The 26002-nt window shown below is 42.4% G+C and overlaps 1 protein-coding gene across 1 annotated transcript in view; it reads right to left on the reverse strand.

Annotated features, from left to right (window-relative positions):
• Positions 1–26002, reverse strand: part of LOC108497629 (transmembrane protein 132C-like) — a 134398-nt gene that overhangs the window by 67527 nt on the left and 40869 nt on the right. Inside the window, exon 2 of the mRNA XM_017815380.1 lies at positions 21704–21850. Coding sequence (XP_017670869.1) covers positions 21704–21850 — 147 coding nt within the window. The remainder of the gene's footprint in view (positions 1–21703; positions 21851–26002) is intronic.

Below are 26002 nucleotides of genomic sequence, written 5' to 3' on the forward strand. Positions count from 1 at the left end.
AGTGATTGATGTAATTTACTGGCAAGCACAAAAACATCTGTGACAAGCCAAAGACTGAGAACATCAAACTTGTGAATGAAATGCTGTATGTGTGTGTGTACATATATATACAGCGCTGAGTAATGCAGATGCAAGAAAACATGTTGGACAGGCTGAATTTAAACTGTATCTGCTTCCCTTCCCCATTCTCAGCTCTCAAATCATGCATTAGATTTACATTATCCTCTGCTAGCCAAGATCTGCCATCAGCCTCCTGTGACATTAACCACACAACCTGGGCCCTTTCCACGCAGGGGAACGTTGCCAGAGGGGATTCAGAGCAGATCCTCTATTTGCAGATAAATTCTCTCACTTGCTGCCCCTTCCTCTGCCCCCACTTCCAAGCCCTGGGAGCTGTCTGAGCCAGGCAGCTCCGTCAGCTGTTGGCTAATGGAAGGTCTACGTGGTCTGGTGTTAAGAGGCTGTGTCAAAGCCCTTCCTGGGGTCATGGAGTAACTGTATGATCTCACACCAGCCATTTGTCTCCCCTGTCCTCCTATTAAGCCTGTCAAGAGAATTGGCTCAATGGAAGAAAAACAGGAGCTCCTTAAAAAATGTATTGCAACATCTGAGTCGAACTTTTTCGGGCGAAGAAGCCGTAAAAAATGACTCTGCTGTGAACTCTGAAATACCAATTTGTTAAAGAGGCAGTGATTTCCCTTCCTGAACAATGCTCCTCGTGGTGGGAAGCCTTGCAAAGGCAAATGATGTTCGGTAGAAACATTTGCAGAAGAATTGATATGAAGGACTGGGTGACAGGAAATGTTTCACAAACAATGAATGCCTAAATAGCTGTTCTCCAGCCAGCCAAAGTTACAGTTTAAATCCTGGCAATGTATTCATCAATATTTTCATTCTCAGCTGCATTTCTTGACATTTATGCCAGAACAAAATTCTGCAAAAGGTCAGCACAGGATTCAAGTGTTATTAAGTGTATGATCTAACAAACAGAACAGATGACCTTCACTCACACTTGCCTGATGGTTCTGTGAGCTCACAAACAATAGATCCCACCACTTTCTCAGACTCAAAAAAATATCCATCTTAGGAGAAATCATCCATATGCAGAGAGTCAGCACAAGCTTGGAATGCCTCTAACCTACTTCAAAGCAGGACTGAATTATGGCTTAGACTCTTTGTACCTACTTTCCCTCCTTTCTTTTTTACAGTAATTCACTGAATGCTGGCACACCATTGTGCTAAGGGTGTATTACATAGTTAAAGATGGTTTGACATAGCAGGAGATTTTGTGACCCACACACAGACAAAACAAACAAGATAAAGAGGAAAAATGGAAAAATGAGACCCACAGAATGCAGAGTGATGTGTTCCAGATCCCAAATACCTAGAGAAGCTGGAAACTGGACCGAGCCCTCATTGCTGGGCCCGGATTGCCAGGGCAACCCCTTCCTTCCAAGCAGAACTTCCAAAGTGAGCACAGGAAATCTGTGGGTGATGTGAGAACTGAAGCTCTATCTCCTCAATCCCTGCTTGGTGGCTTTGCTGCAAGGCTACACTTGCACTTCCTTTTCCATGAGTACATTTCATTTCTCCCACACTGCTTCTCGAGACTTTTGGGAAATTTCATAATGTCACACCAAAAGCTCCCAATAGCAGCAAGAATTGCTTTTATTGCTGTTTAACACAGTTCTGAATTTAAATGGCTAATGTGTATGCCTCTCTCACACATGAACACAAACTGCTGCACAGCAAAACTTTAATTTATTAAATTAAAATGCACTATAGCACGAATTTATTGTATCACTGCTCATAACTGTTTTTATGCATTTGATTTTTTTTGTCTTTTGTGGTTTTGGCAGTAGAAGGAAAGCAATCAAAGTCCCATTAAAGCAGCCGTGTAAGAAATTCTCATTTACAGAAGACAATGAAAAATTAATCTAAAATGAGTGTAACTAAGTTTTCATAGAAACAACAAAACCACTCAGACATTATCATCTTCAACAGCTGTTTACTGTCTTCATCTACAAAATTACCTGTCAAATTTTGCTGTTTTCTCTAGGGAAAAAAAAAACCAACCCCAAGTGCCTCTCTGAGTCAATAAAATGCTCCACATGCAACACGGATATTAAAGAGCTCTTTCTTTCAATCATAATACTTAGCAGGCATGATTGAGGTGAAGTAATGTTGAACATCTTCTCTCCTGCAGGTTTGAATTCTACATGTTTAACTACAGGGAAAAAATTCAAACGTGGCTGAGTGGTAAAAGCCGGGTGTTTTCCTCCCTCTCCCCAACTCCATGGAACATCTGTCTCCCCATTTCAGTGGGCAAAGCAACGTTTTTCTTTCCTGGAAAGCTGTTTACTACAAAACAGTCACAACTTTCTCAACATGAAATGAAAACACTCAAAGGAAGCACAAAAGGGATAAGAGCAGAATGGAATATTTTCTGGTGGAACGGGGGTTCTTCTCCCAGGGTCAGTTTGTCTCAGCGATGAATTTGGTGTGCAGAATTTGTTCAGCTGGGAGAACACATGCAGTTGGTTAATGCCATGCAATGTGCCTGATGGGAAGGATGCCAAACAAACATCAGAAGGAATCCAAAGGGTTCAGGGAATGTGCTGCTGGCAGCCTGATCCCTGGCATAGGAGCCACCAGGGGATGGGCAAACCTTCTGCTAACAACTGGGGCCATGGCTTACCCAGCAACGAGTCAGCAGCTCAGCAGCTCAGCAAAGAGGGGAAGACATAAGAAGACAAGTCCAAACCAGCTGAATTAATTGTCCTTCACACGCATATTCCCGGGCTGAATGCTCTCAATGCTGTCTCAAGTGCTGCTGCTGTCCCTAACTCCAGATTTAGCAGAGGGGAAAGAGTTAATTACTGAAGGGCAGCTACAGTGAGTGGGATGCACAGCTCCTATTGACTTCCTTAATGGTGGTAAAATGTGCAAATCCTGCGGACTGTAGCTGAATTTAAATTGCAATGATTACAAAATATAAAGCCTAAAAAAGAGGATTTATACATGAGCAGATTTAGCTGAGACACAGACTCCCTCAAGACCTACATTTTGTTTACATGCAAAGCAGACTATGCCTCCTGAGTGACTAAATCCTGGCGACAATTATTTATATATCTAACCACCCTCCTAACACGGCTCTGGACCATAATTCCTGCTGCTAAATGCCTCGGGGAATATCTACCAGTTATGGGTTCATCCCTGTTTTCTGGCCTTTGTCCAGCAAACCACTTTCAATGTGTAAACAGTCCTGCTGCCTTCAGAGGGTCTGCTCATACGATGCACGAGTCCATAAGGACGTGTTGCTTAAACAGATCCATAATATCAACGACAGCAGCGCGTTTCTCTTGCTGCTCTTGGACAGAATTTTGATGCACAGCTCTTAGGAGTGCAGCACTATTAACCTATTTTATGATATCGAAGCTGGGGAACAGATAAATGAAGTGACTTGCCCAAGGTCACGCAGGAGTTCGTGGGAGAAACGAGGACACAAACAATACACGTGTGTTTAAATTGAGTCCTGAGGAGTTTGCAGAGCTCTGCCTGCTGTGTGAGGGAGGCTTTGAGTGCTCTGGCATTGTTATAAAGGAAATCAGTGAGTAACAGAGTAGGAATCAAATATTTCAAAGATTATTTGCATCTACTATCATGTTAACCAGTCCTGTTCCATCTTACCCAGAAAATCTGTGTGATACTCTGTGATCACCAGGCAAATAAAATCTGGAAGTCCATATAATTTTGAGCACTACAGTTTCTTTCATATAAGAACTATCAGTTTCACACTAATTTTGATATTTTCAGCTCTCTCCCTGCTTGCTTTCTGCCCCCCCTGTCTCTGGCAGTGTGGACACCAGCCAGGGCACTCCAGGCAGCCAGCACAGGAATGATCCACTGCTCCCAGAGCCTGTTCAGCACAACCCTGCCTTTCCCTGTGGCTCCATGTGGAGCAGGTCCCTACAATTCCTCTCTTACTTTCTCCATCTGAATGGCAGGGTCACTTGCCCTGCTCTGACCCACATGGCTCCCTGACTCTCATGCATCTCATGGATGTTGCAACCACTTCTCCTGAAGTAGAACCTGCAAACCACCTATTATTTTACCTCTACTCAACGTCAAGTCCTCTGTCTTCTCTGTTGTCAAGCTCGAAATAGAGCTCAATGCAAACTCTTCCCAAGTCATTCCTGCTCTCTCTCCCACATCAGAGCACTGCTCAAAAGCTGCTGTGTTCTCTCTAAGCTGGACTGTAGCAATATCTGCCTTTCTTGCCCCTGTTCAGTTTGAACCAGTAACAGAAACAGCTTCCCCAGTGTCCCAAATGCCTGTGTCCTCAGTCTTAACTGTGTCCTCCGTGCATATACTCACACAAGTTTAAATTTACATATTCCCATTATATATGCTACCACAACAGACTTTTCTTTCAGTGTCTGTTGTCAGATGTCTGGTTGGGATGGCAGGTGAAACTTCTGGAAGTGCCTCAGTTCCACATTCAAAAGTGTTGGGGTAGCTCTGGGGTTTTCAAGAGCACGAGTTCCTTTCGAAGTCTAATTGCTTTCAAATGCATCTGCTTTCTCCCAGGCAGTGGGAATTCAAGGCCCCAGAAGTTCTGAAAATTCCAATAGGTGTCAGGCTGTTGAAATAACTGCTTTTTTAAATTTAGGTACTACAAACTAGAGTCATCAAAGTATTTATGCATTGCTTCACTTGGCACTGCAAAGCTTAAGTGAAACAGATGGCCAACTCAGGTTTCCAAAAGTGACTCAGATACTCAGGAGCCCAACTCACACAGGAAGTCAGTACCAGTTAATCTTCTAAATGTCAAATGGCACTTTTGAAAATAGCACTTTCCATTAAAGTAAGGACCTGAAACTTTGTGCTTTTTAAATGTTTGCTTTGTACCAAGTAATACCCCAGGCTCCACCTGTCTGCCTTTTCATGTTCAAAGGACAAGTGAATACTTAAGTAATGCATTTTGTACAGGCAGGTCACCAGCACATCAGTCAGCTCTGCAGCACTGGGGCTTTTTTCTTGTAAAGGACACTTTTAGGCAACAAGCTCGAGGCTTGGTGGGGAGGAGAGAACTAAAGAATGTATAGACTTAGAATTAGCAGCACAGCCTTCCCTTGCTTGCCACAGCTTTAGCAGTGAAGTGCAGAGACTGCAACTACCCCACATAAGAGTTTTTATCTTTGGGGGCTTAACCAGTGTTTAACAGAAATTCAAGCAGAATGAAGGAGGGCTGTGTTGGACAAGCCTGGATGGCCTTAATGGCAATGGGTCATTAATACATGGGCACTGTTCAGGCTCCTTGTGGATCCCCTGTGACACATAACCCAGCTCTTCTCCAGCCCAGCAACTCCAGAGCATGGACAGATTTCTGGTCTGACACTCTAAGAAGAAGCAGCACCCAGGAGAAAGTGCAGAGGGTTTAAAATAAATGTTATGGATACAAGATACCAACCATTTCCCCCTTCTGGCACTATGGACCCTGACCTGGCAAAGGCCAAGGCTTTGCTTGGGATGGAGAGTTCCCAGGAATCAGCCACCACATGATCCAGGGGTCACCCGAGAAACTTCCAGCACATCTCTGCTGCCAACGGGTAATGAATCAAATCCAGGCCCTCCCCAGAGCCTGAGAGCAACTGGAGGGAGAACTGAGGAACTGAGCTGAGTGCATTTGGTATTTTTAACCTGGAATGTCAAGTGGAGGAATAACGACCATTATCTCCAGTATATATCTTAGAATAGGGAGAAGTTAGGGAGGTGATTTCTACCCACATCACTAAGTCTCAGACAGAGTAAAAAGACAGATGAATGTGGAAGCTGGCTTATAGAAGAGACCAGAGGGACATGAGTCCTACAAAGACTTTGAAGGTTAACTTTACACACTTTTTAGGAAACTCTGGAAAAGCCTGCAAGTCCCTGACTTGCAAACCTAAGTTTTCAGGTATCATCACAGTTTATATAATTTTCAACAGAAACAGACCCGGGGTTAAGTGTATAAATAACCTTGTACAAATATAAAAATACTGTCACTGACTGATGGCAATATGAAAACTCCACTTCCATAGCCTGGTGAGTAGGTGTATAGATCTCCCTCTAATAACTCTAGATCTTTATTCTCTGTTTAGCACTATGTTGTTTGCAGTACAAAGAAAGAACCTTATGGCATTAGCCCCAGGAGAAATGGGACTTCCCTTAAAAAAAGAAGAACCATTATAGTTTTGGATTCCCTTCAAAGGGCATTAATTTCAACACTCTCTTTTAAAATTTAAATTACATCTAGTTAGCAAAGAAAGAATGACTTTGGCATATTTTTCCTGCATCTAATAATGTCTTCCTTTCACTTAAAGTATCTGTTTCCCTATAGAGGATTACTGTCATTAAGTTACTTGGAGTGTGACAATAATTGAGAGGTTTTGGCTATTGGATTCAGAAGCATTACGATTTAAAGAAGAGGAATGCAGAGACACGGAAGACAGAAGTTGAAATGCTCACATAATCTACACTTGATTTCAATTAGAGACAGAAAACTTCAAAAGGCTCAGGAGAGATTTGGTCTGGACCAGCACTTCTTCACTTCTACCCTACTCACAGAGTCCTTCTCCTCCCACCACTCCTGCCAGGCCTGACCACTTGGTGACCCAGCTAATTAGCCCTCTGATCCTTTTTTCTTCAAACCCTCACTGCAGAGACGAGATACACAGGGTCTGGTGACCTAGTGCACAGCTCAGTGCTGATCTGTACAGCCCCTCAGGCTCTGAACTGTGGAAAAGCCTTGGGATATGAAGACCCAAACTCTGCACTCTCAGAGTTTAGGGCATCTGAGAAGAGAGTTACACGGGCAGGCTGCAGGTTTGCTGGAAGCCCCACAATGAGTGTTTCAGAGCTGCCTGCCCCTTGTCCTTGATCCCTCACAACCAGACCTGCTCATCCTCTCTCACAGAGGTGTCTTCCCACAGGAGAGCTTTGGTTGTTAGTCTTCAATAAGAAAACAAACAGCGCTCAACCTCTGAGAAGGAAGAAACAAAAAGGTGCCTACAAGGAGCACAATTCTGCTCTGTGGCTGTGAAATGAGGGAGCTGTGCTGCTGGGAAGAGGGAGGTGTCCCCTAAGGAAGCACAGACCAGGTTGGGGTCCTACAGAAACAATTTGGTGGCTGCTATCAGCAGCTGATTGCTCTTGAACTTCAGGGGCAAGAAGCCTGGCACTTCAGTGCCTAGGAAAATTCAATCTCTTTCCCTGCTTAAGGTGAAAAACTGGCAGCAACTATAAAACTAAAGGGTTTACACACTTTCCTGAATCTGTCTTCGGGGATATCTGGAACAGGTCTAATAAAAAAAGCTAAAGAGAGTACTAACTCTTAACAATTACTGACAAATGATATGTATAGATGCTTAAATAGCAGCGTTTCTAAATCTTGTGGTGTACATACTGTAAATCTTTCATGTAAAGGATTTGCAGAGAAAGGAATCCTCAAACCCTCTTTAACGTCTTCAGTGGAACAAAAGATCTTTCTGTACACTCTTTGGCATTACTCAGGAAACAGCAAATTATCTGATTCAATTGGCTCATGAGTGGAATAGCATGCAGCAATTAACTCTGTAGAAACCAAATCCCCCTTTGAGAGGATTTATTATAAGAAAAAATACTAAATACATAATAAGAAATGCAAGAATTTCAAAATGAGCGTAGTCAAACAAAAGATTATAAGAAAAAATATAATGTGGAAAGGAAAAATAGTCTTAAATATAAGAAAAATTTCTCATGCAGGGCTGAGCTACTCAGAAGTCATTAACATTACAAAGGGATGAAGTGTCCAACAATCTAAGTAATCTGAACAGATAAGTTACCCACCACAGTCCACAAAAGACATGGCTTCAAAGTAGGCAGGATTAATGGTCTTGCTTCCTGGCAAAATGAAGTCATGCTTGTATATGTGAATAATTTTACAGAATGCAGGAACAGCTATAATAGAGCCTGATAAATACTTCAGTCAACCATTTAAGCTGGGGTTTATCTTGAGAGTGTCACTGAAACCAAGTCTCTTCTCTCTCTGCCAAATGCACATGGGGAACTGAAAACTGGAAACACAGAAAACGTGATAAATAATACTGAGTACAAAGGATTTGCTGCACTTTGGGGGTTAAAGCATCCATGCATCCAATGTGAGGGTCATGCCCAAACCATGTGACTGGAAGCACTGTCTGGCCCACGTGTCTGTGCCCATCCCTGATGCATCCCTGCTCCAGGCCCAGAGCACGGGACCCAAGTGCAAACCTCTCCTTCCTCTGTGTCCAAGTTTTATGGGGAGTGAGCCAGGCCACAGGCCAGGAAGAGCCTATAATGTGCTCCAGCCAGTTATCTCATCTTGCTCCTGAGACCCTGGCAAGAGCTGTGTGTGCTTTCTTAGCAGAAGAACCACATGGGCTCAGATGACCTCAAAAAGGAAGGAAGAAAACTCTGGACATCCAAGCTGGCTCATGATCTCCCCATGGGAGCTGCTGCCAGTGGCTTCTTGGTGCACACTGAGGGTAGAACTGGATGCCTGGTTTTGATTCAAAACACAGCTAAATTTGCAGAACTGTATAAAAGAGGAATATCCTTTCTAGCAACTTAGGAAATTACTTGAGAACTTGACAAAGGAACAAATAGATCACTGGCATGATGACAAGCTGACATTATAAGCCTTGGAAATACATATTAAAAATATATATTCACACACAGACAAATGTTAAAGCTCCTAATGTGAAAGGCATGCTGTTATATTACCCACAGGAGGGGAAACCACCACAAACTCTTCTCCCTTACAGGATCCATAATTCCAAACTAAGAAATCTTTCACACTATGAAAGAGCTCAACAGTTTATGCAAATCTCCTGGGTGGCTGGGAGAGGGGGTATCATCACAGTGAAAAAAAGACAGGCTAGAGAAACCACTGACAGGTTGCTTGACAGGATACAAAGAGACAATAAGGCTCAAATCCAGACAAATCCATTCATCATAAATCTCGAGTTAATAAGGTGGGTAAAAACAGAATATGACAAAGTGGTAAAGGTTCTTAAAAAAGAAAATGGAAGGGAAAGGGATGTTGGAACCTGCACACTGAGCAGGTTTCAAGAGAGAGCTCTAAAAGGACTTGGGTGGGAAAACCTGAAGAAAACAACAGAGGGCTGTTGTTTTTTCATCTTCTGTCCTTTAGGCAGCAATTAACTTGTGCTCAGTGGTGTGCACAGTTAGAAGCTGTGTTGTTAAACACACTTAGGATGTACAAGCTGTTCTAAAGTTGTTCATCAAGAGCTGGACTCAAAGCTGATGGACATTCTTCCCCAAACTTCACTGAATGCTGAATGAGGCTCCAAATTCAAAACCTGGTTATTTCTTTCTGTCCTGTTGGGTGTTAACTCCTGTTAAAAAACTGCCAATTACAGACATATCTTTTCAAAATCAGTTGCTGAAGTGCAGCAGTCAAAGCCAAGTCAGTGAAATCAGGACTGCTCTGGGAGCAGACAATGGTGAAGAGCTCATACTTTTCCAACATTTACCAAGCCAGAGCCTATTTATGCACAATATGGCTCTGTAAAAACCACTTGTCCTCAGATGTCCTGGGTTCTGCTCTAAATGGAGTCTGTTCTGTGACTCTGGGTATCTTGGTAGACTTTTTTTGTTTAATAAACCCACATGATGAGTTTACGTCCTGATCCGCAGCGAACCACAACAAATCTCTCCTGATTTGCATCACTGAGGGATGTGGCAATTATACCATGTTTGATGACTATGTGTTTCACCTCACCTCAGCAATTCTACCAGCCCCAGGAACACTGAACAGAACAGGAGAGGTTGCCTGTCAAAAAAATTAACACAACTTTTGATTAACAGAACATGGCAACAATCCCCTTCTCGGGTGGTTCTGGGAGTCACATCAGCAAAGGCTGAGTTTCCAGCCAATTCTCACTGATCAAGTCCCCTACACTTACTATGACATTTCTAGGTTAACTTCCCAAAGAGTTCTGTTGGGAGCAGTATGTATTTACTCTGTATTTAAACAATGCTCATCTGCAATGTATAGGAGTTTTCTGGCTGGTGAGGAAATCACAGCAGGCAGAGCCAACCTGTGGAACTACACACGTACAGAGGGTCAAACAGATACACAGCAACAAACAAGGTCAGCTTTTAAATATTCCTTTCCAGTCTCATAAAATCTCGGAACACTTCTCAAGATAAAAATTGACAAATAGCATCTCCAAGTGGAGAGCCTCACCATGCTACTGCACATTTTAAGAGATGACAAAAATACCACAGGATATGATAATCACCCACAATTTAAACCTCCAAACCTAACTGAACAACTGCTAAACTAACCAGAGAGATTATACTCCTTTGGGGATTGTCAGTGGTACTTGCTGAGCTCTGATTTGGTTGAAATCTAGTAGCTCTAAAGGAGTATTGCACGCAGATCATACACATCAGAAATTTCTTTTGCTTAGTACATTCCCATGAACTAATTCCATCACCACACGGATGCTGTGAACTACCCCGGGTGAGAGAACAGACATAAACACTGCAATACTTGTTATTTGGTCCATCAGCACTGCTTTGGTTGACAGGGCACCTTGCTTTCCAACCATCTGATGGCATTGCTAAATATGCCACTCTCATTAAAAACAGTTGAAACAGGACTGAATTCAGTGGCCGAGGTCACTCGAGTACTCTGGCAGAGTCATTATTGAATTTCTACCAGTGTGATTACAAAGAGTGCCTGCTCAGTCCATTAATCTGCAGCATGGAAACCAAAAATCAATGGGGTGCTACTTCAAACTCCTTTTTGTAATAATTACCATCATGTATGCAGGTGTACACGTGGGAGGGAGCCTGGAGCTGTTGTCACAGCCTTGAGCAGGAAAGAGATGATCTATAGCTTTCTGTGTGTCAGAGAAAAGAAAGGAGAGGGAGTCCAAATTTATTCTAAACTTGGGGTGAAATTCAGATTGCAAAGAAAATTTTGCCATTTGCTTCAGTGAAGCTAAGGTTTCTTCCCTGGCAATTTAACTGGAAGTCAAATTCCTGGGAAGCCATCAGGAATTCAGCACTGATCGATCCAAAAACCTCTTTACAATGAGCATCTCAGTTTTCTTTAATAAACTTACTTCTCCATGAAATTACTAGGATGTTGGTAAAGCAGTAACGGGAAAGCTGTAGGAGTTTGTGAATAATAATGGTACAAAACCCTTTACACTGTTTTTGTGAATTTAGACTGATTTATGCCAGTCCTTGACACTCCTCATCTTGACTCTTTAAAGTAATAGGGACACACCACAGATTTTTCCAAGAAAAAGTGTTTAATTTCCTTGCTTAATGAAAAAGTGCATTCAAAAAACATTGGCAACTTTTGTATAATACTGCCACTCCCATCTCATTTTTCATTCTTAACTCTGAAAGTGTTACAAAAGAATATACCTACAGATTTTAATTGCCCAGAACATCTACTCAAAGAAAGAGAACTCCAGGGGTCTTATTTAGCTGGGATTTGGTGGACCAGGATTTGGGTTTTTTTGGAGAACTCACAGACATCTACCACCTTTTGAAAGAGCAGCCCAGCTCTACCTTGTTAAGCTTCCAGGAAATATTCAGTATCCTCCAAACACTTCCTATGTCCCCTCAAACCCAGCAATTCATGTAACAGAACCCAACTCAAGCCAGGGGATTTGTACAAGCCCTTGACACGGTGCAAGACAAATTCACCACTGATTTACACCGAAGGGACTGTGGCTGCAGAGCTCTGGGAAAAAAAAAAAAGGATGCCTTTTAAAATGTCAGTATTTGCTGATATTCACCATGAAGTGACAGTGAAAAAACTCAAGATCTTCCATCACTCCCAGAATGTGAAATACCAGAGGTCTCCCTGCAGCCTGAGCTGTAGATAAATTATGATTTGCAAATGATGACTTATAGAAGCCAACAGATTAACTGCTCCTCCTTGTGTGAGCTGTGTGGAGAACTGCAATGATCTCTGATACAAGCTAGTTATTTAGACTACAGGAGTTGTTTTGTCTGTAACAGGCAAAGATTTTTACTTCTTAAGCTTGTAAAACACCATGTATTACCTCTGCCTACAGTGTAAAACGTGCAGGGGGGATTGAATGGAATCCATCCTAACAGGAGGTGAGAAGTCCTTGGTTGTGCTGAGTTGTGTTATGTCATGTCCAGCTTGAATTACATAAACTGTTGTGTTTGCTAACAGTGCTCATATGCTGTAAGTGTTTGCAGAACAATAATGATGCTGCTTCATGCAGGCTGAGGCTCTGGTAATGGGGACTGGGAGTATTTATTCAACAAGTTACTATTATTTGCCTGTCATCCTACAGAAGAGCCATCCAACTATTTTCAGGGAGAGGCACAGAATTAACCAGATAAAGGAGGTGATTATTTACTATTATTAAGAGTAGGAGCCTTGTCATATTTAGCACCCTGCTGCATATTGTACAAATAACGAACCTGCTGCTTCAGCAAGGCTCGAGTAGAGCAGCAGAGAGAGAGCAGATGGATGGAGACAGACAAGAGTGCAGGGAATACTGAAAAAAAAAATCCTGGAGAGTTGTAGGATGAGAGCCCAGCTATTGCAAACATCTTTCTGCAATGACAACTGAAGAAGAACAAGGTTTTCTAAGTCTGAGATGTGAGAGTCTCAAAGAAGCAAACACACCTGGGCTGACATCACCTGACAGATCAGGCCTTCAAATTGTTCGAGCTCAGGACCTCGTGCTGGTCTGACATTCAAATGAATTTAAACATCTTATGATCGTGTAAGGCTTGATCCTGATTTCAATTACGAAAGTGAAAATCACTAGATTAATTTCATTCATCTCAGTGGAGCTAAACCAGTGTAAAACTGGTGCTAATGAGACATTTAGGTCTGTCAAGCGTTTATGAAGACTCAACTTCTACAAATGCTGCACCGACCATAAAAGTAATTTTAAGTGATAATTTTAATGTGCTTATCAAATTATTTTTATTAGAACTATCTCCAGCTGGAGAATATTCAGTGGAGGTAATGGCAGAGACTAATCAAACACACTCAAACTCATTTTGAAATTAAAAGAGAATAAAAAATGCAATGTGTAAAACCCACCCAAATTCTCTTTCTGTTATCTCGGCCTGGTGGGAGGCACAACCACAGAAGACAAGTGATGTGGTCTCTCAGCAGAGAAGGCAGCAGGAGCAGTGTTTAACCACCCCTCACTGCAGGTATACAAGTCACTCATTTAATTACATACAAGGGTCAACTGGGAATAGAACTTAATGATCTGAACCAGGATGACAGCCAGGAGTGGTGACTGGAGGGACAGCTCTGCTGTGACTGCATGAGCCCAGGGCACCAGCAACATGCCACAAAATCCTCCCAGTCACCAGTTACCAACTGGTTTTCTTACCACCCTTGCTTAACTTGTAAGAGTTACAACAAAGACTCAGCATCTATGTAATAACTTCCCACCTGTTTCACAGAGCAGTCCTCCTCAGTATATAACAAAAAAGAAACAGAGAAGAGATTTCTATCTGTACTTTACATAGGCAGCAACACATCAAACTAAAGTAACTTTGACTGGAAGAGCAAATCTCAGCAAGCCAGTGCAGAAACACATGGTTCACCTGTCTAATACACTGTTTTGTGTAAGGAAATGCAAAGGTTTCAGATAAATGGTGATACTTCCCCGCTGTTGGTTAATTGTGACTGATCTGACAGAGGCATGAGACGGAAAAAATATTTAAAATCATCTAATTGTCTCTAATGATGTTGTAGCCTGTTTTCTAGAGGTCTCTCCTGACCAGTTTTAAGTGTCTTGAGTTCAGAGGAGTCTTCTTATTGCAAAATTCCTCAAGCAGCAATGGTACAGAGGGCCTACATGTGGAAGAAACATATTTAGGGCTTACATGTGGAAGAAACATATTTAGGGCTTACATGTGGAAGAAATATATTTCAATTTGCTTTGCCGAATACTAACAAAGATCTTATTCACTTTATTCTTGAAAGGTTTGGCTTTTGGCACTTTTTCCTAAATTTTCTTCATTCTTTATTGCCTGGCTGATTTATTTCCTCTGCTGTGAAAGTTACAGAGGAAAGCAGAGTTGCTTGGCAGCGTGATGTGGTATTGCTGAACTCAGCTGTTTATGGCTTTCAGCAGATGTTTCTGCTTCAAAGGCAGTGTGAGAAAAAATACACACGCACACATTCCTCCTCCCCAATTCTGCATCTTTTGTCTCTTATCTCCCAGCGCCTCCAAATCACAAGGAAGGCTACATTACAATAGCTGCCAAACCATCCAAACAGTGCCAACTGCCACAGAAAAATAAGAGCTGACCTCACCCAAAGCAGAACTCAGGATTTAAAGTGCGAAAAATGAACAGAAATGTCAGTCCACGAATGTGCTGCATCAGAAGAAGATTCTCATGGATAACCTCGCTGTGAGTTACAGCTTATTAAAATGGAAAGCACCAGGGATTGCTGTGTGCAAGGGGCCAGGACACAGCAGTTTGGGGCACAAGATGCAAGTGGGACAGGCAGCCCTTCCTCCTGCATTTTCCAGGAGTGCTTGAAAACACCTTCTCAAACGTGTCTGAGGCTGAAAAGCAGACTGCATGTTTTTCCGGTCGCTCTCTGAGAAATGATTATTTTGTCAGAGAGTCAGAAAATACTCTCACCCCGGACATCAGGAATTACAGTTATTATTGAACCTGTCTATCAGTTCGGGACGGATGGAAAGCTGTTGTCCCATTATTCTATGATTGCACATCCTATTCTATTTGTGTGGGCTCTGCTCTATTTACATTCTAATGAAATAAAACAATACATTCAACCTGACTGGAAAGCAGGGAAGGCACTGACAGCAGCTTTCTCAGCAAGGCTGGGTTATTGCATGCATTGGCTAAGCCTCCAGCATTTGGTTTTGATAAGCATGTAAAAAGCTTTTCCAAACTACAGAGATTTGCTGTGCAAACAAATTTGATGCTTTCATTTGGGCAAGAAATATGTGAAGGATGACCTTTCTCTTGGTGCTCCAGCCCTTCTGCTTCCCAACAGACCCAGGAACTCCAAAGTAGACCAAAAAAAAATAATTATTGCAACTGAAAGTTCTGTAGAGATCACGGATAGATCTCTTTTAATGTATTTTGTTATCTCATCTCTACTAATTAATTTCTTTTCTTAGAGAAAAAACTCATGGGAACGCCTTACTCCTTGGCTCATACTATGTTATCTACAAAGATTAATGTAATATTTTTTGAATGGTCAGGACCAAGCCTAACAGTGGTTCTGTTTAAATCCAACATGAAAATTCCTTTCAATAGCATCTAACGACTGGCTTTCAAAAACCTCATCTGAGATTATAACATCTCGCTTTGAATTTCAAACGGGGGAAGATAACGTTGCGAAATATCCGATCAGGAAGATAATACCTTCCAGTTTTTATCTCCCACAACACTTGGGCAGACCCTGCTGGTTTCCTGACTCAGCCTGTATCTGTTAAGAAGAAGATATTTATGCTGATGACAAGTCAAACACAGATTTCTAAGGAATCAAAGGACTGATACAATAGTGTGGCTGGATTACGGCGGGGTCAGCACTCCAGCTGTGGATCAGGGCTGCACAGTGGTAGGTGCCAGATGAGAACCAGACAGACGGATGTTGTTGCCATGACAATTGCTATAGTTATCTCAAATTTTATCTTTCTGAACTTGCATTACTGATAGTATTGAAAAGAAAGGGTCCTCCAGGCTCAGCGAGAGTCCTTGCCCACGAGGGCTCCCATGGAATTCGCTCTTCCATAACCCAGGTGAGGGCTGCCCGTTAACCTGAAAGCACTGAGGATTCCTCAGGTTCAACAAGTTGCCCTGCTCCCCCAAAAACCAGGTCAGACAGCAAGGTCTAAGGAACAAACCCTCCCTCTCAAGGCAGTTTGTGCAGACTCTTGCTCAGACACTGCAGCAGACAGAGAGCGCGAGACAACGGAGCGTCCGCCTCCTTCCTGCAGGCAGCCTGCTCCTGAAAGAGCCACGAGAGACATTCTTCATCCCTCCTCCCTCCCTCCCAGCTCTGGACTTTGATAAACACTCCTGACATTCAAAGCAGCAAAAGAGGAGCCATATGAAAGGCTCCTTTGGGAAGGAACCTTCTAACCCCAGTCTTCTGTGCCCTAGAAAAGATATTGTTACATGGCACAGCTGGCTGATCCTCATCCGTATGTGCAGATGTCCAGTGTGTCTTTGGCACCTACCCTGCATGCTGGGGACATCTGTGCCCTAATTTGACCTGGAGCAGGCATCCTAACAAAGAGAAATCTCATAATGCAAAGACAGCAGGCAAAGATAAATGATTTGGGAAATCAGATGAGAAAGCGTGGAGGGAAAGGATCTTTAAAGCAGTAGGCAAAGGCTGAGCTATATTATACCTGATACTGTTACTGACAGCTACACACACACTCCCATGTGTCATTTTAAGCAGACAGATGCACATCACAGGAATGACTCACCTTGGAAGCTCTGAGGGCTTCCAGCAGCCTGAAAGACTGCACCAAAATATGCAGAATGCTTAAAACAGAAGGCTAGAATCATAGACTTGTTTAGGTTGGAAAAGAGACTTAATAAAGATCATTGAGTCCAACTGTTAACCCAGCACTTCCAAGGCCACCACTAAACCATGTCCCCAAGCACCACACCTACATGTCTTTTAAATACCTCCAGGGATGGGGACTCCATCAGCTCCCTGTGCAGCCTGTTCCAGGGCTTGACAACTTTCAGTGATGAATTTTTTTCCTCTCATCCAATCTACACCTTCCCTGGTGCAATTCGAGGCCATCTCCTCTTGCCCCACCCGGGCACACGACTGGCTCATGCTGAGCCAGCTGCTGACCAACAGTCCCCAGGTCATTTTTCCAATTACTCCTTGGATTATGGGGGCTTCATTCTGCTCCCCATCCCTGTCTTTCAGCTCAGGGGGCTGGGTACCCAGAGACCAACAGACTGAGGCAAAGAAAGCATTAAGTACCTCAAGCCTTTTCCTCATCCTTTGCCATTGCTTCCCCCTGCTTCCAGTAAAGAATGGAGATTCTCTTTAGCTCTCCTTTTGTTCAGATATCTATTTATGTCTATACTTATCATATGTCTATATCTATAATAATGCCTGCTCATATGGGAATTTCTCATAAATGAATGGAAATTGTTTCTGTTTCAGGGTTTAATGCTGTAAGAAATCTACTGCTGATGTCTTCCTCCCAAAGTACCTCTACAGTTTGTACAAATCAGTTTCTGCAGGCACAAATGTGACCTCCTGAAGACATGCACAACCCCCCAAGCACCTACAGCAGTGGCATGTGCCACGTCAGCTCTGATCTTGCCTCAATTATCAGTCAAAAGGATAAACAACTGTCATGAAAAAATCCTGCCCCATGAGCACTAAATCTCTGAATCCTTGTGAGAATCATGTCCTCTGCTCAGGCTGCAAGGTTTTGAGGTCAGCAGGCACCACTGCCACTCTGCTGAGCTCTGCAAACCACTCTGACCCAAAACTGCCAGCAGAAGATGACCCAGATTTTAAAATAATTAATAACATCTACCCTGCTCATAATGTGTGAATACTCTTCTCTGTGCCCATGTATTGGGCACAGACTGACTGTCTTCTGGTGTAGCCAGACACACACCACATGGCTCACACTTTTTCAAGTCTGACTCATGTTGTACATATACACTTCCCTTTTATTTTTCAATCACACAGAATTCACTTCACTGACATCCCTTGGCAGCATATGGTGCTGCCAGACAGAGGAGAGATCTGCACGGAATTGTAACGGCTTTGTTGCTTTCCTCTGTGCCCCAGTGATGTGAAACACAACCTGGGAACATAATTAGCTGCTTCCACGTGAATGCAATGATACCCAGACAGTGCTAAAAAATACCAAAAAGGCCACAACAACCCCAATCCAAAAAAACGTGTGCGCATGTGGCGAGAGGGAATAAGCGATTGTGACTCAGTCTGAAACACAAACACAACATCTGGAAGCACTCTTCCTGAGTCTGCCTCTTTATCAGACAGATGGCTGGAGAGCCATAAGCCCACAGGCCTCTCAAAAGGTTCAAGGCCAAGAGGATAAAGTGCTACATCACAGCAGTTTTCCATTATGTCAGTTTTTCTAAATGTCTCTCTGTTCTCCCACACTCCGTTTCTCTACACGGCTGACAGAAATCAAAAGCAGGGGGTGACTCCATCCCTCCACAAACAAAGTGCCACATCCACGGGCAGAAATGTCAGCCCAAGAACAAACTGAAGGTATCTTCTTCCAGGCCACTTCCAGGTTTGCAGAAGAGGAGTTAGGCTTAGATCAGAGTCAGTCCCTGTTTCTTAGTGCTCAGTTATAGGATGCTCTGGCACTTTGGCTTTGGCAGAGAAATCAGCTTAAGAAATTCCCCTAAGCCTCCTTGCTCCTACCCTTCATCCATCTTTCTTATGCCCACAGCTGTCAGCATACCAGCAGGTGGAGGTACACTCGATTTAAAAAAAAGAAGGTTAAAAATACTCCTTGCTCTGTGTTGGAATAGCTCTCATTCCCTGTGGTGGCAATCCAGGATAAACTACACAGCAAACACGAGCCCTTCCACTTGCTCTCAGAGGAGATGTGATCCATCAGCCACACAAGCCTTAGGCTGGGACCAAACAGAGGCAAAACTAAGATACAGAACTGGTTACAGCAGTAACCAAAAACCTCCCTTCATCTACCCCAAGGACACACATCAAACGTACCAGCTTCCCTCCAGAAACAAGAAACAACAAAAAACAAGTGACCAAGTAGTAGCGTAAGACTTGTTTTCACTAATCAACACTGTTGTTATCCTCATCAATAGCTACTTGAATCTCAGCAGAAATTGTATTATGAGGCACACAAACATTGCTGATTTCAAGCTGTTTGCAGTTACTTGCTACAGTTGCAAAGCCTTTTTGGATAAATCAAAGCTAAGAAGCAATGGCTCTTGGCTTTAGCACCACAAATTCAAAGAGAACAAATATTACTTAAAAAAGCATGACCCACTTAAATTCTCAAAAGGTAATGGTAAACAATTACTGCTGTGACGTACCTAAACTATTTCTTGTGTTCTATTATTTATATAATGTGAAAGGTGTATGAGCTGTTGCATTCAGATACAAACTGCTCGTTTCAAAGTGCTTACAATGCAATTACAGCCCACCACTAATGACAGAGAAATATGCAAGAAAGGCAAAGTAACATGGAAACAAAAAATGAGTAGTTTTATTGAGTATGGCCTTGGTTTCTAGGGATATGAAGGGGAAAGAGTGCAATGGTTCTCCGTGGTGCACCAGGGATGTTTGTGTCCTTAACAACTCAGCACATCACTCTCTCCATTATGACCAAAGTGTATCCTGCATGTAGTGTTATCTGGCTACTCCAGTACACTTACAATCTATTATGAATTTAAGTAATAAATCTGACTTCACAGCCAGCTGGGGACATGTGACAGTACAAGGGGAAAGCCAAATATTCCTGTTGGCTGCAACAGAGAAATAAGGCAAAACTGTAGAAGATGCTTTGTTCTCCTTTCCTCCTACCTGAGTTCTGCTAGAAATAGCTGGTTGTGTAAAAAAAAACAACATACTGTCAACTTCTTGACAAGATGTATGAATGTTTACAAAGCACTCAAGAACTACAAACTTTCATTTACCTGTTTTTATAGACACTCCTTTGCAAACACAGTGGAAAACACCTTCCTCTGCCTAAATTAACCAACACATTTATGAGTTGGTTGAGTTTGCTGCAAGAGAAGAGAACAGCACCTCGCACCTACCCTGGCCTCACTAGAGAACTGCACATCACTTCCATGAACTGTGCTGCTAAACCAGCCTGGAAACGCTGGTGGCAGCACAGAAAGATCCCATTAGGGGCTTGCAATTCTCAACCAAATTAAATTAGTTTAATATATTTACATAAAAATAATATATTTACAAAAAAATAATGTATTTACATAAAAATAACTGTGCTTTGTGGAGAGGCCTCCAAGTGACACTTAGTACTGTAATGCCCACTACATCATATGCTTTCCCACTGGGATCTCAGTGCACACATAACCAGGTTTCCCCACCCAGCTCGTCCTTGCACAAAAACCCTTCATTCAAACCCAGGCTCCTCACGCCTTCAGAAGACAGCAACTATTTACACACACAAATGAAAGAGGCATTAATTGAAACATTGACTTTTATTTGCACAATTAGCACTAAAAATATTTTTATGGGTTAATTAGACTTCATGCAAATTGGATCGAGAAGATTTAATTGGGGTGTGATAACCTGACAATTACAGTTCCTCTGTTGCAAATACACTCAGAGCTACTTGCTGTTCTAAAGCTGTGTCCTCCCTTTCAAACTGTTTTGGGTTTCAGCTTTTTTAGCTCTGGAAAGCTCAAATGATGGATCTTTCCTTTGCCTGTACCAGTCCTGAGGTGGGTTGACCCTGGCTGGATGCCAGGTGCCCACTAAAGCAGCTCCATCACTCTCCTCCTCAGCAGCACAGGGAGAGAAAAATAGAATGAAAGGGTCGTGGGTCGAGGCAGGGACAGGGGGGGATCACTCACCAAGTGTAAACACGTTGAATCAGAGAATTATCCTGTCACGAGCTGCTCGTGATGAGAGAAATTTCTACACTTTACAGGTGTCCAATATTTGGGCACAGAACACAAAAGCTGAAATGTGCTCAGTTTTCTGTGCCTGAAGACAGTACAAACCAACTGCATGGGAAAGCAAGAACCAGCCCAGCAGCCCCCAAAGATTTTATGATACTCTTCAGTGAGCCCAGGTCTGTGGCTAACAGTGAGAACAGAGCCAGGGAAGCATTGCCTGGATCTGCACAAGGGAAATGCTCTGCATGGATTAACGTACAGCAACGTTGTGAGAATTCATTTAGACGATATCTGGGAAGAGCAAAAGAATTTCCACTGAAAGCAGAAAGATCCCATTTCACTGTGTGCTGTGGAAGACAATCCTACTTCTGGAGAAAGGACTGATTTTGTGTCTGTGGAACAACCAGGCCAAGTCTCAGCAAGAACACACCAAACAGGAAGGCAGGCACTGGCAGACCAGTTCATCCCAGTGCTCCCCAGAATGCACTGCTCTGCCTCACACAGTTACCAGCGTGTCAAGGGAACCCCCAGTTCTGGAAGAAGTAACTGTTTGCAAAAGGGGATTCTTCTGTATTACATACAAGACACTGGGAGGTTTGAATTATGCTGTACCAGTGATTCAAAGTTACAGTGGCTTCACTGTGGGAGCATTCACTGCTTGCTTGATGAACCAACCACAGAGGCTGTGATATGTTCAGAGAAACAAGGTCAAAACTATCAAACCAAAAAATTACGCTCGCTAAACCCCTTTGAAATTAAGAATATTCATATTCATGCCAAAATTACACACCCCCACCGTAGGTCTGTTCCGTTAATTTTTTTTAATTTGAGCTGGTGAATTTTATTACCTGTTATAGATCAGCAGATGGTACCACAGTTCGCATAAGTGTCTCCAGATTTCCAGGCTACAGGTTTAATAGCTATGAGCAGTGGTAATATGAGCCTTAAGTCTTTCAACCAATGGATGCTATCATGGACATAAATGAGTTTAATGTGCCGAGAATATGAGGTTTCATACCTGTTCCTTGAACTTGGTGCTATCCTCTGACAAATAACAGTTGTGGTTGAGTGCTTTCCACCATTCCCCACCTCTTGCTTCACGTCCCACTGCCGGGGGTCACTTGTCTTTGCACTCAGAATGTTCACACCTTTCTTCACCTTTGCCCTGTTGAAAACAGCAATTGTAAAAGGTTTACAAGAGTCATTCAGGACTGTGATCTTCGAGTGCAGCTCAGGCATGGAAATCTCAATATATCAGCTTTCAGCTAAGTAGTAGATATTCTTCTAATCCACCAATAAATAAGAGACTGGTATCAAGAATGCAGATCTGTGGCAACACATCACTTTTTTTGGACAGAACCAGCTCGGTGCCTTTATATGTTCTGACAACAGCAGGCTGGAATTAGGATTAAATCTGAACCTTGCAGGAAAAGCTGCACTTGAGGTTCTTTTCTCTATTTTGGCAATAATTTTTTCCAAAGAGAAACTTGTCCCAACACAGAAAACTCAGGAAGGTTCTGTTCTTCTGTATCAAGATGAAGCTGTTTTTCATCATTGCACAGAGGAATGCTTCGCTGGAGTTTTCTTTAATAATCAATTTTTATTCCATATGATATTCTTCTAGGTATCAGTGGACAGGTATTTGCTGTTCTGCCTAAGAATTCCCTCTTTAAGACAGGCTCCCAAGGAAATTTCTGTCTGAAATGCCCAACCTGGAGAGGATTTAGCAGTTGGTTAAGACAAGACTTTGTAACTCACAGATGTTCTTACAGGATGCAAATTTCTGCCACTGTTGTTATGCCCAGTGGAAAAGTTAACTGTATTTATCTAGTGATGCTAATAACATCAGCAACAACTGTATGGAGGGTTAATTAAAGAGCACTTGCTTAATTAAAGAGCATTTGTACAAGGAATTCCCAGCAAAGATGTTGTTTGGGTGCACAATGTTTAGCTGCTGATCTTCAGTTCTGCTACAACACACCAGGAATGATAAATGAAACACAAAATGTTATTTACTGAGTAGAAATCATCATCTAACAAGATGATGATGTCAAGGTATCTTCTTGACATTTATGAGGACACAGCACCTAAGTTACTCTAAAAAAAATAAAGGTCTTTCTGCATCTTCAGCCAATAAAACAATTAAAAACTGTAGTTATGAATGACTGAGAGCACTTGTCCTCTTGCTGCAGTTTTTCAACAGCGAGACAGAACACAATTAATTTAAGGCATTGAAAAAGAAAACTCTTTTTTTTTCTCAGTATAAGAGCATAAATGCTTAATCCTCTCCTTTGTAACATGAAACACCACGGAGCTTCACAGAATACTGTCTTGCTCTTGTAAAACTGGCACAAACCTGATGCATCTGTAGTGCCTTCAAGCTGAATTACTCAGAAACAAAACCAGAAAAAGCAAAGGAAGAATCGAATTCATTACTGAAGGTTATTAAAGCTTCAAGTCCCATTACGTCTCCCAGCATATTACAGCTCAAAGAAATGAACAAAATAAATGTTTCAGTATTAAAACACTACCACCAATCTCGAATCTGCATAAAACCTGCAGTTATGTCTTTGGAAGTCTGTATTTTAGGGGTGTTTGGATGTATTTTAGGACACTGTTATTTAGCAACTGGAGAGAAGTAAAACTCATGGTTTAGACACTTTGTTCAGCTGCTCCTTGAGATGGGCTCTGAAATGGCAGAACACCACTCCAAATGATGTTCCCATGTTTGGATTTTCTACAGAATTACAACTTTGTCAGCAGCTGCAAATTGCTCTTTCCACCCCGTAGCTTGACATAGTCAATACCTGGGCTCCTGTTAATTAGGATGGACATTTGGTGTGGCCAAGGTTAGTGGTAAAATACACTGCCAGAGGACGAGGGGCCATGGCTACGATGCCATTTTGTTAATTAACTACAGTATGGGGCATTAAGTTGAGTGGTTTTCACATATGCCATTATATAAAGCCCATTAAAAAAAAAAATTCCATCCCAGGGTAAAGTAGGTTATGTTTAGTGAGAAAAATCAATGTTGTGATTGCACTTAGCACTGGAATTAGGGTATGAACACCCAGAAGATTGAACTTCCGAAATAAATATGCAGAAGCACCATTTGCAACTCTCCCTCTAAAAAGGGCATTGAGTTTTATATAACAAGGTCAATGGATGAATCAGAATTAAGTCAGACAGTACTGAGCCCCATACATTTTCAAATGCAGTCTGTACACATATGCTACAAATGATTTCACTGAATTTTTATTTACTTGGTGTTTGAGTGCTAGCAAGGAAAAGTCTGTTTAATTCCTTACCAAAAGTTTGTTGACCTTGCTGTATGTTTGTGATTAAATATTAATTTTTTCTAAATCAATGGTGCCAATTTTGTACATAAAAATTTGCAAGTTACACTACCTCAACAAACCCCAAGAAAGAGAAAGTGGAGGCCAAATTACTTGACAGTCTCCTGTATTTACCCACCTAATATAACAGTATATATTCATTTACCATGTTTACTTAAGGCAGGCAGGTATGGTGACAATAAATGAAGACAAACAGCTGAAACAACTGAAATACATGTTTCCCTAATGTGTGGTTCCCCACTCCAACTGGGAAGTTCTTTGCCATGTCTACTTATTCACAAGTAGATGTCTGTCCTCACACAGAGGTTTTTTCTACGACCTGCAAGCATCTACCAGACATAATTTATCAGCTTGGACTTCCACCCCAAGTGCAGTCAAAATCTTCCCCTCCAGTGTCATTCTAGACAATTTTCTGTGAGTGCCACTGAACTGTCCCTGTCACTCTGTCTGTGTGCTCACCGTGGTGGTAGTAATGAAACCACAGCCCCCCCAAAAAATCACCCTTTCCTTTTTCGGGGTCTAAACACAGACCCTGCTAAACAAGTCACCTACATGTGCACAAAAACCTAAGGGCAGCAGCTCGTTTATTTGAGGCTGATTTTCCGCGTGCTGAAAGTTCAGCACGGTTTTTGATCTCCTGACAAAAGCAAACCTCGCAATGGAAAGATGAAAGACAGCCCATCATTAAGAATGGCACAGAACACCCGAGGTCAGCTTCAATCCCACCCTGGATGGAGGACTCCATCCATCTGAATGCAGGTTTTCCAGCTTTATGAGCACATGGCAGCCAGAACACTGGAAGATTTTCTTGCTTGAACTTCTAAGGTTATTAATTCATAGCACAGGAAATCTCTGCCTCAGCTTTGTCTCAAAATAACTGTCTCTCTCTTTAAGTCTCTCAGATGGAGAATTAAAAGATTTTGCTGGTGTGCAGAACAAGCAGCATCTCAAAGACATTACAGAGAGTCTTCAGCAGCTTACCTAGGAATCATTACTTAATTTTTGTTGAGACCAAGTGAAAGCATTTATTTGCTTACATAATCTCACAGCAAGTGAACTTCTGTAAATGTGCAATTTCCAAGCAAATATTTCATTTCCAACTTGAAGCTTTCAGTTACATACGAAGACTTCCATTTAGCACTCTATCTTCATAACATGTCAAACTTAGAAATGAAGCTTCTAATTAATACCTTCTGATCAAATACATATGAAAATCTAACTGTTTCATTTCACTGTCCTCAAATCACAAGAAAGCTCAGCAGTATTCAGACATAATACTATACAACTATTAAAGACAGGAACCGAAAGGCAATTGAATCAGCAACAGCCAGAGCTGAAGGTGTGACTTATGATTTAAGGAGCTCAAATTATAGCTTCCTATTTAAATTTAAATTTTAATCTTGCAAAACTGCTCTGGCTGTGGAAGGGTTCTGCTACCTGCAGCAGTGCTATAGAGAGGGCAGACTGCTGAGTACTCCAAACAGTTCTTCACACATATGATTTTGCTGATGTATGCTAATCCTAGAGAGCATCACCTCTCTTATTCCAGAGAAAGTCATGCTCAAAACATGGATCCAAGCAGGGCTGCACTGCCTGGGTGTGCTGTGACACAGGTTAAGTACCTGCAAAGGAAGAATCTGAAGTTATAGGTAGAATAACACCCTGTGAGGCTGATGAGGAGCTGAACAGCTCCCTGACTCCCTGTGGCCTGGCACTAACACTCAGCTGAGCACTGAGCTGGCAGCATTAACCAGAGGATGATTTAGCTTCCTGGATGGCTCACTGCAAGACCAGGAAAGCAGCACTGGCAGTGCCAGGGAAGTGCAGAAGCACAAGGCAAGGGCTCTAGACAGGTCAGGGCAACACTCTCAGCAGCAGCAGCACCTCTCACATGGGGTGAGCAGTGCTGCCACACTGCACCCCAACAGCAGGTTTACAGAGCAGCTGGGGTGGACAAGGCT

Source organism: Lepidothrix coronata, unplaced genomic scaffold, assembly GCF_001604755.1.
Source record: "Lepidothrix coronata isolate B3197 unplaced genomic scaffold, Lepidothrix_coronata-1.0 Scaffold51, whole genome shotgun sequence".
In the NCBI taxonomy this organism is placed as follows: Eukaryota; Metazoa; Chordata; class Aves; order Passeriformes; family Pipridae; genus Lepidothrix; species Lepidothrix coronata.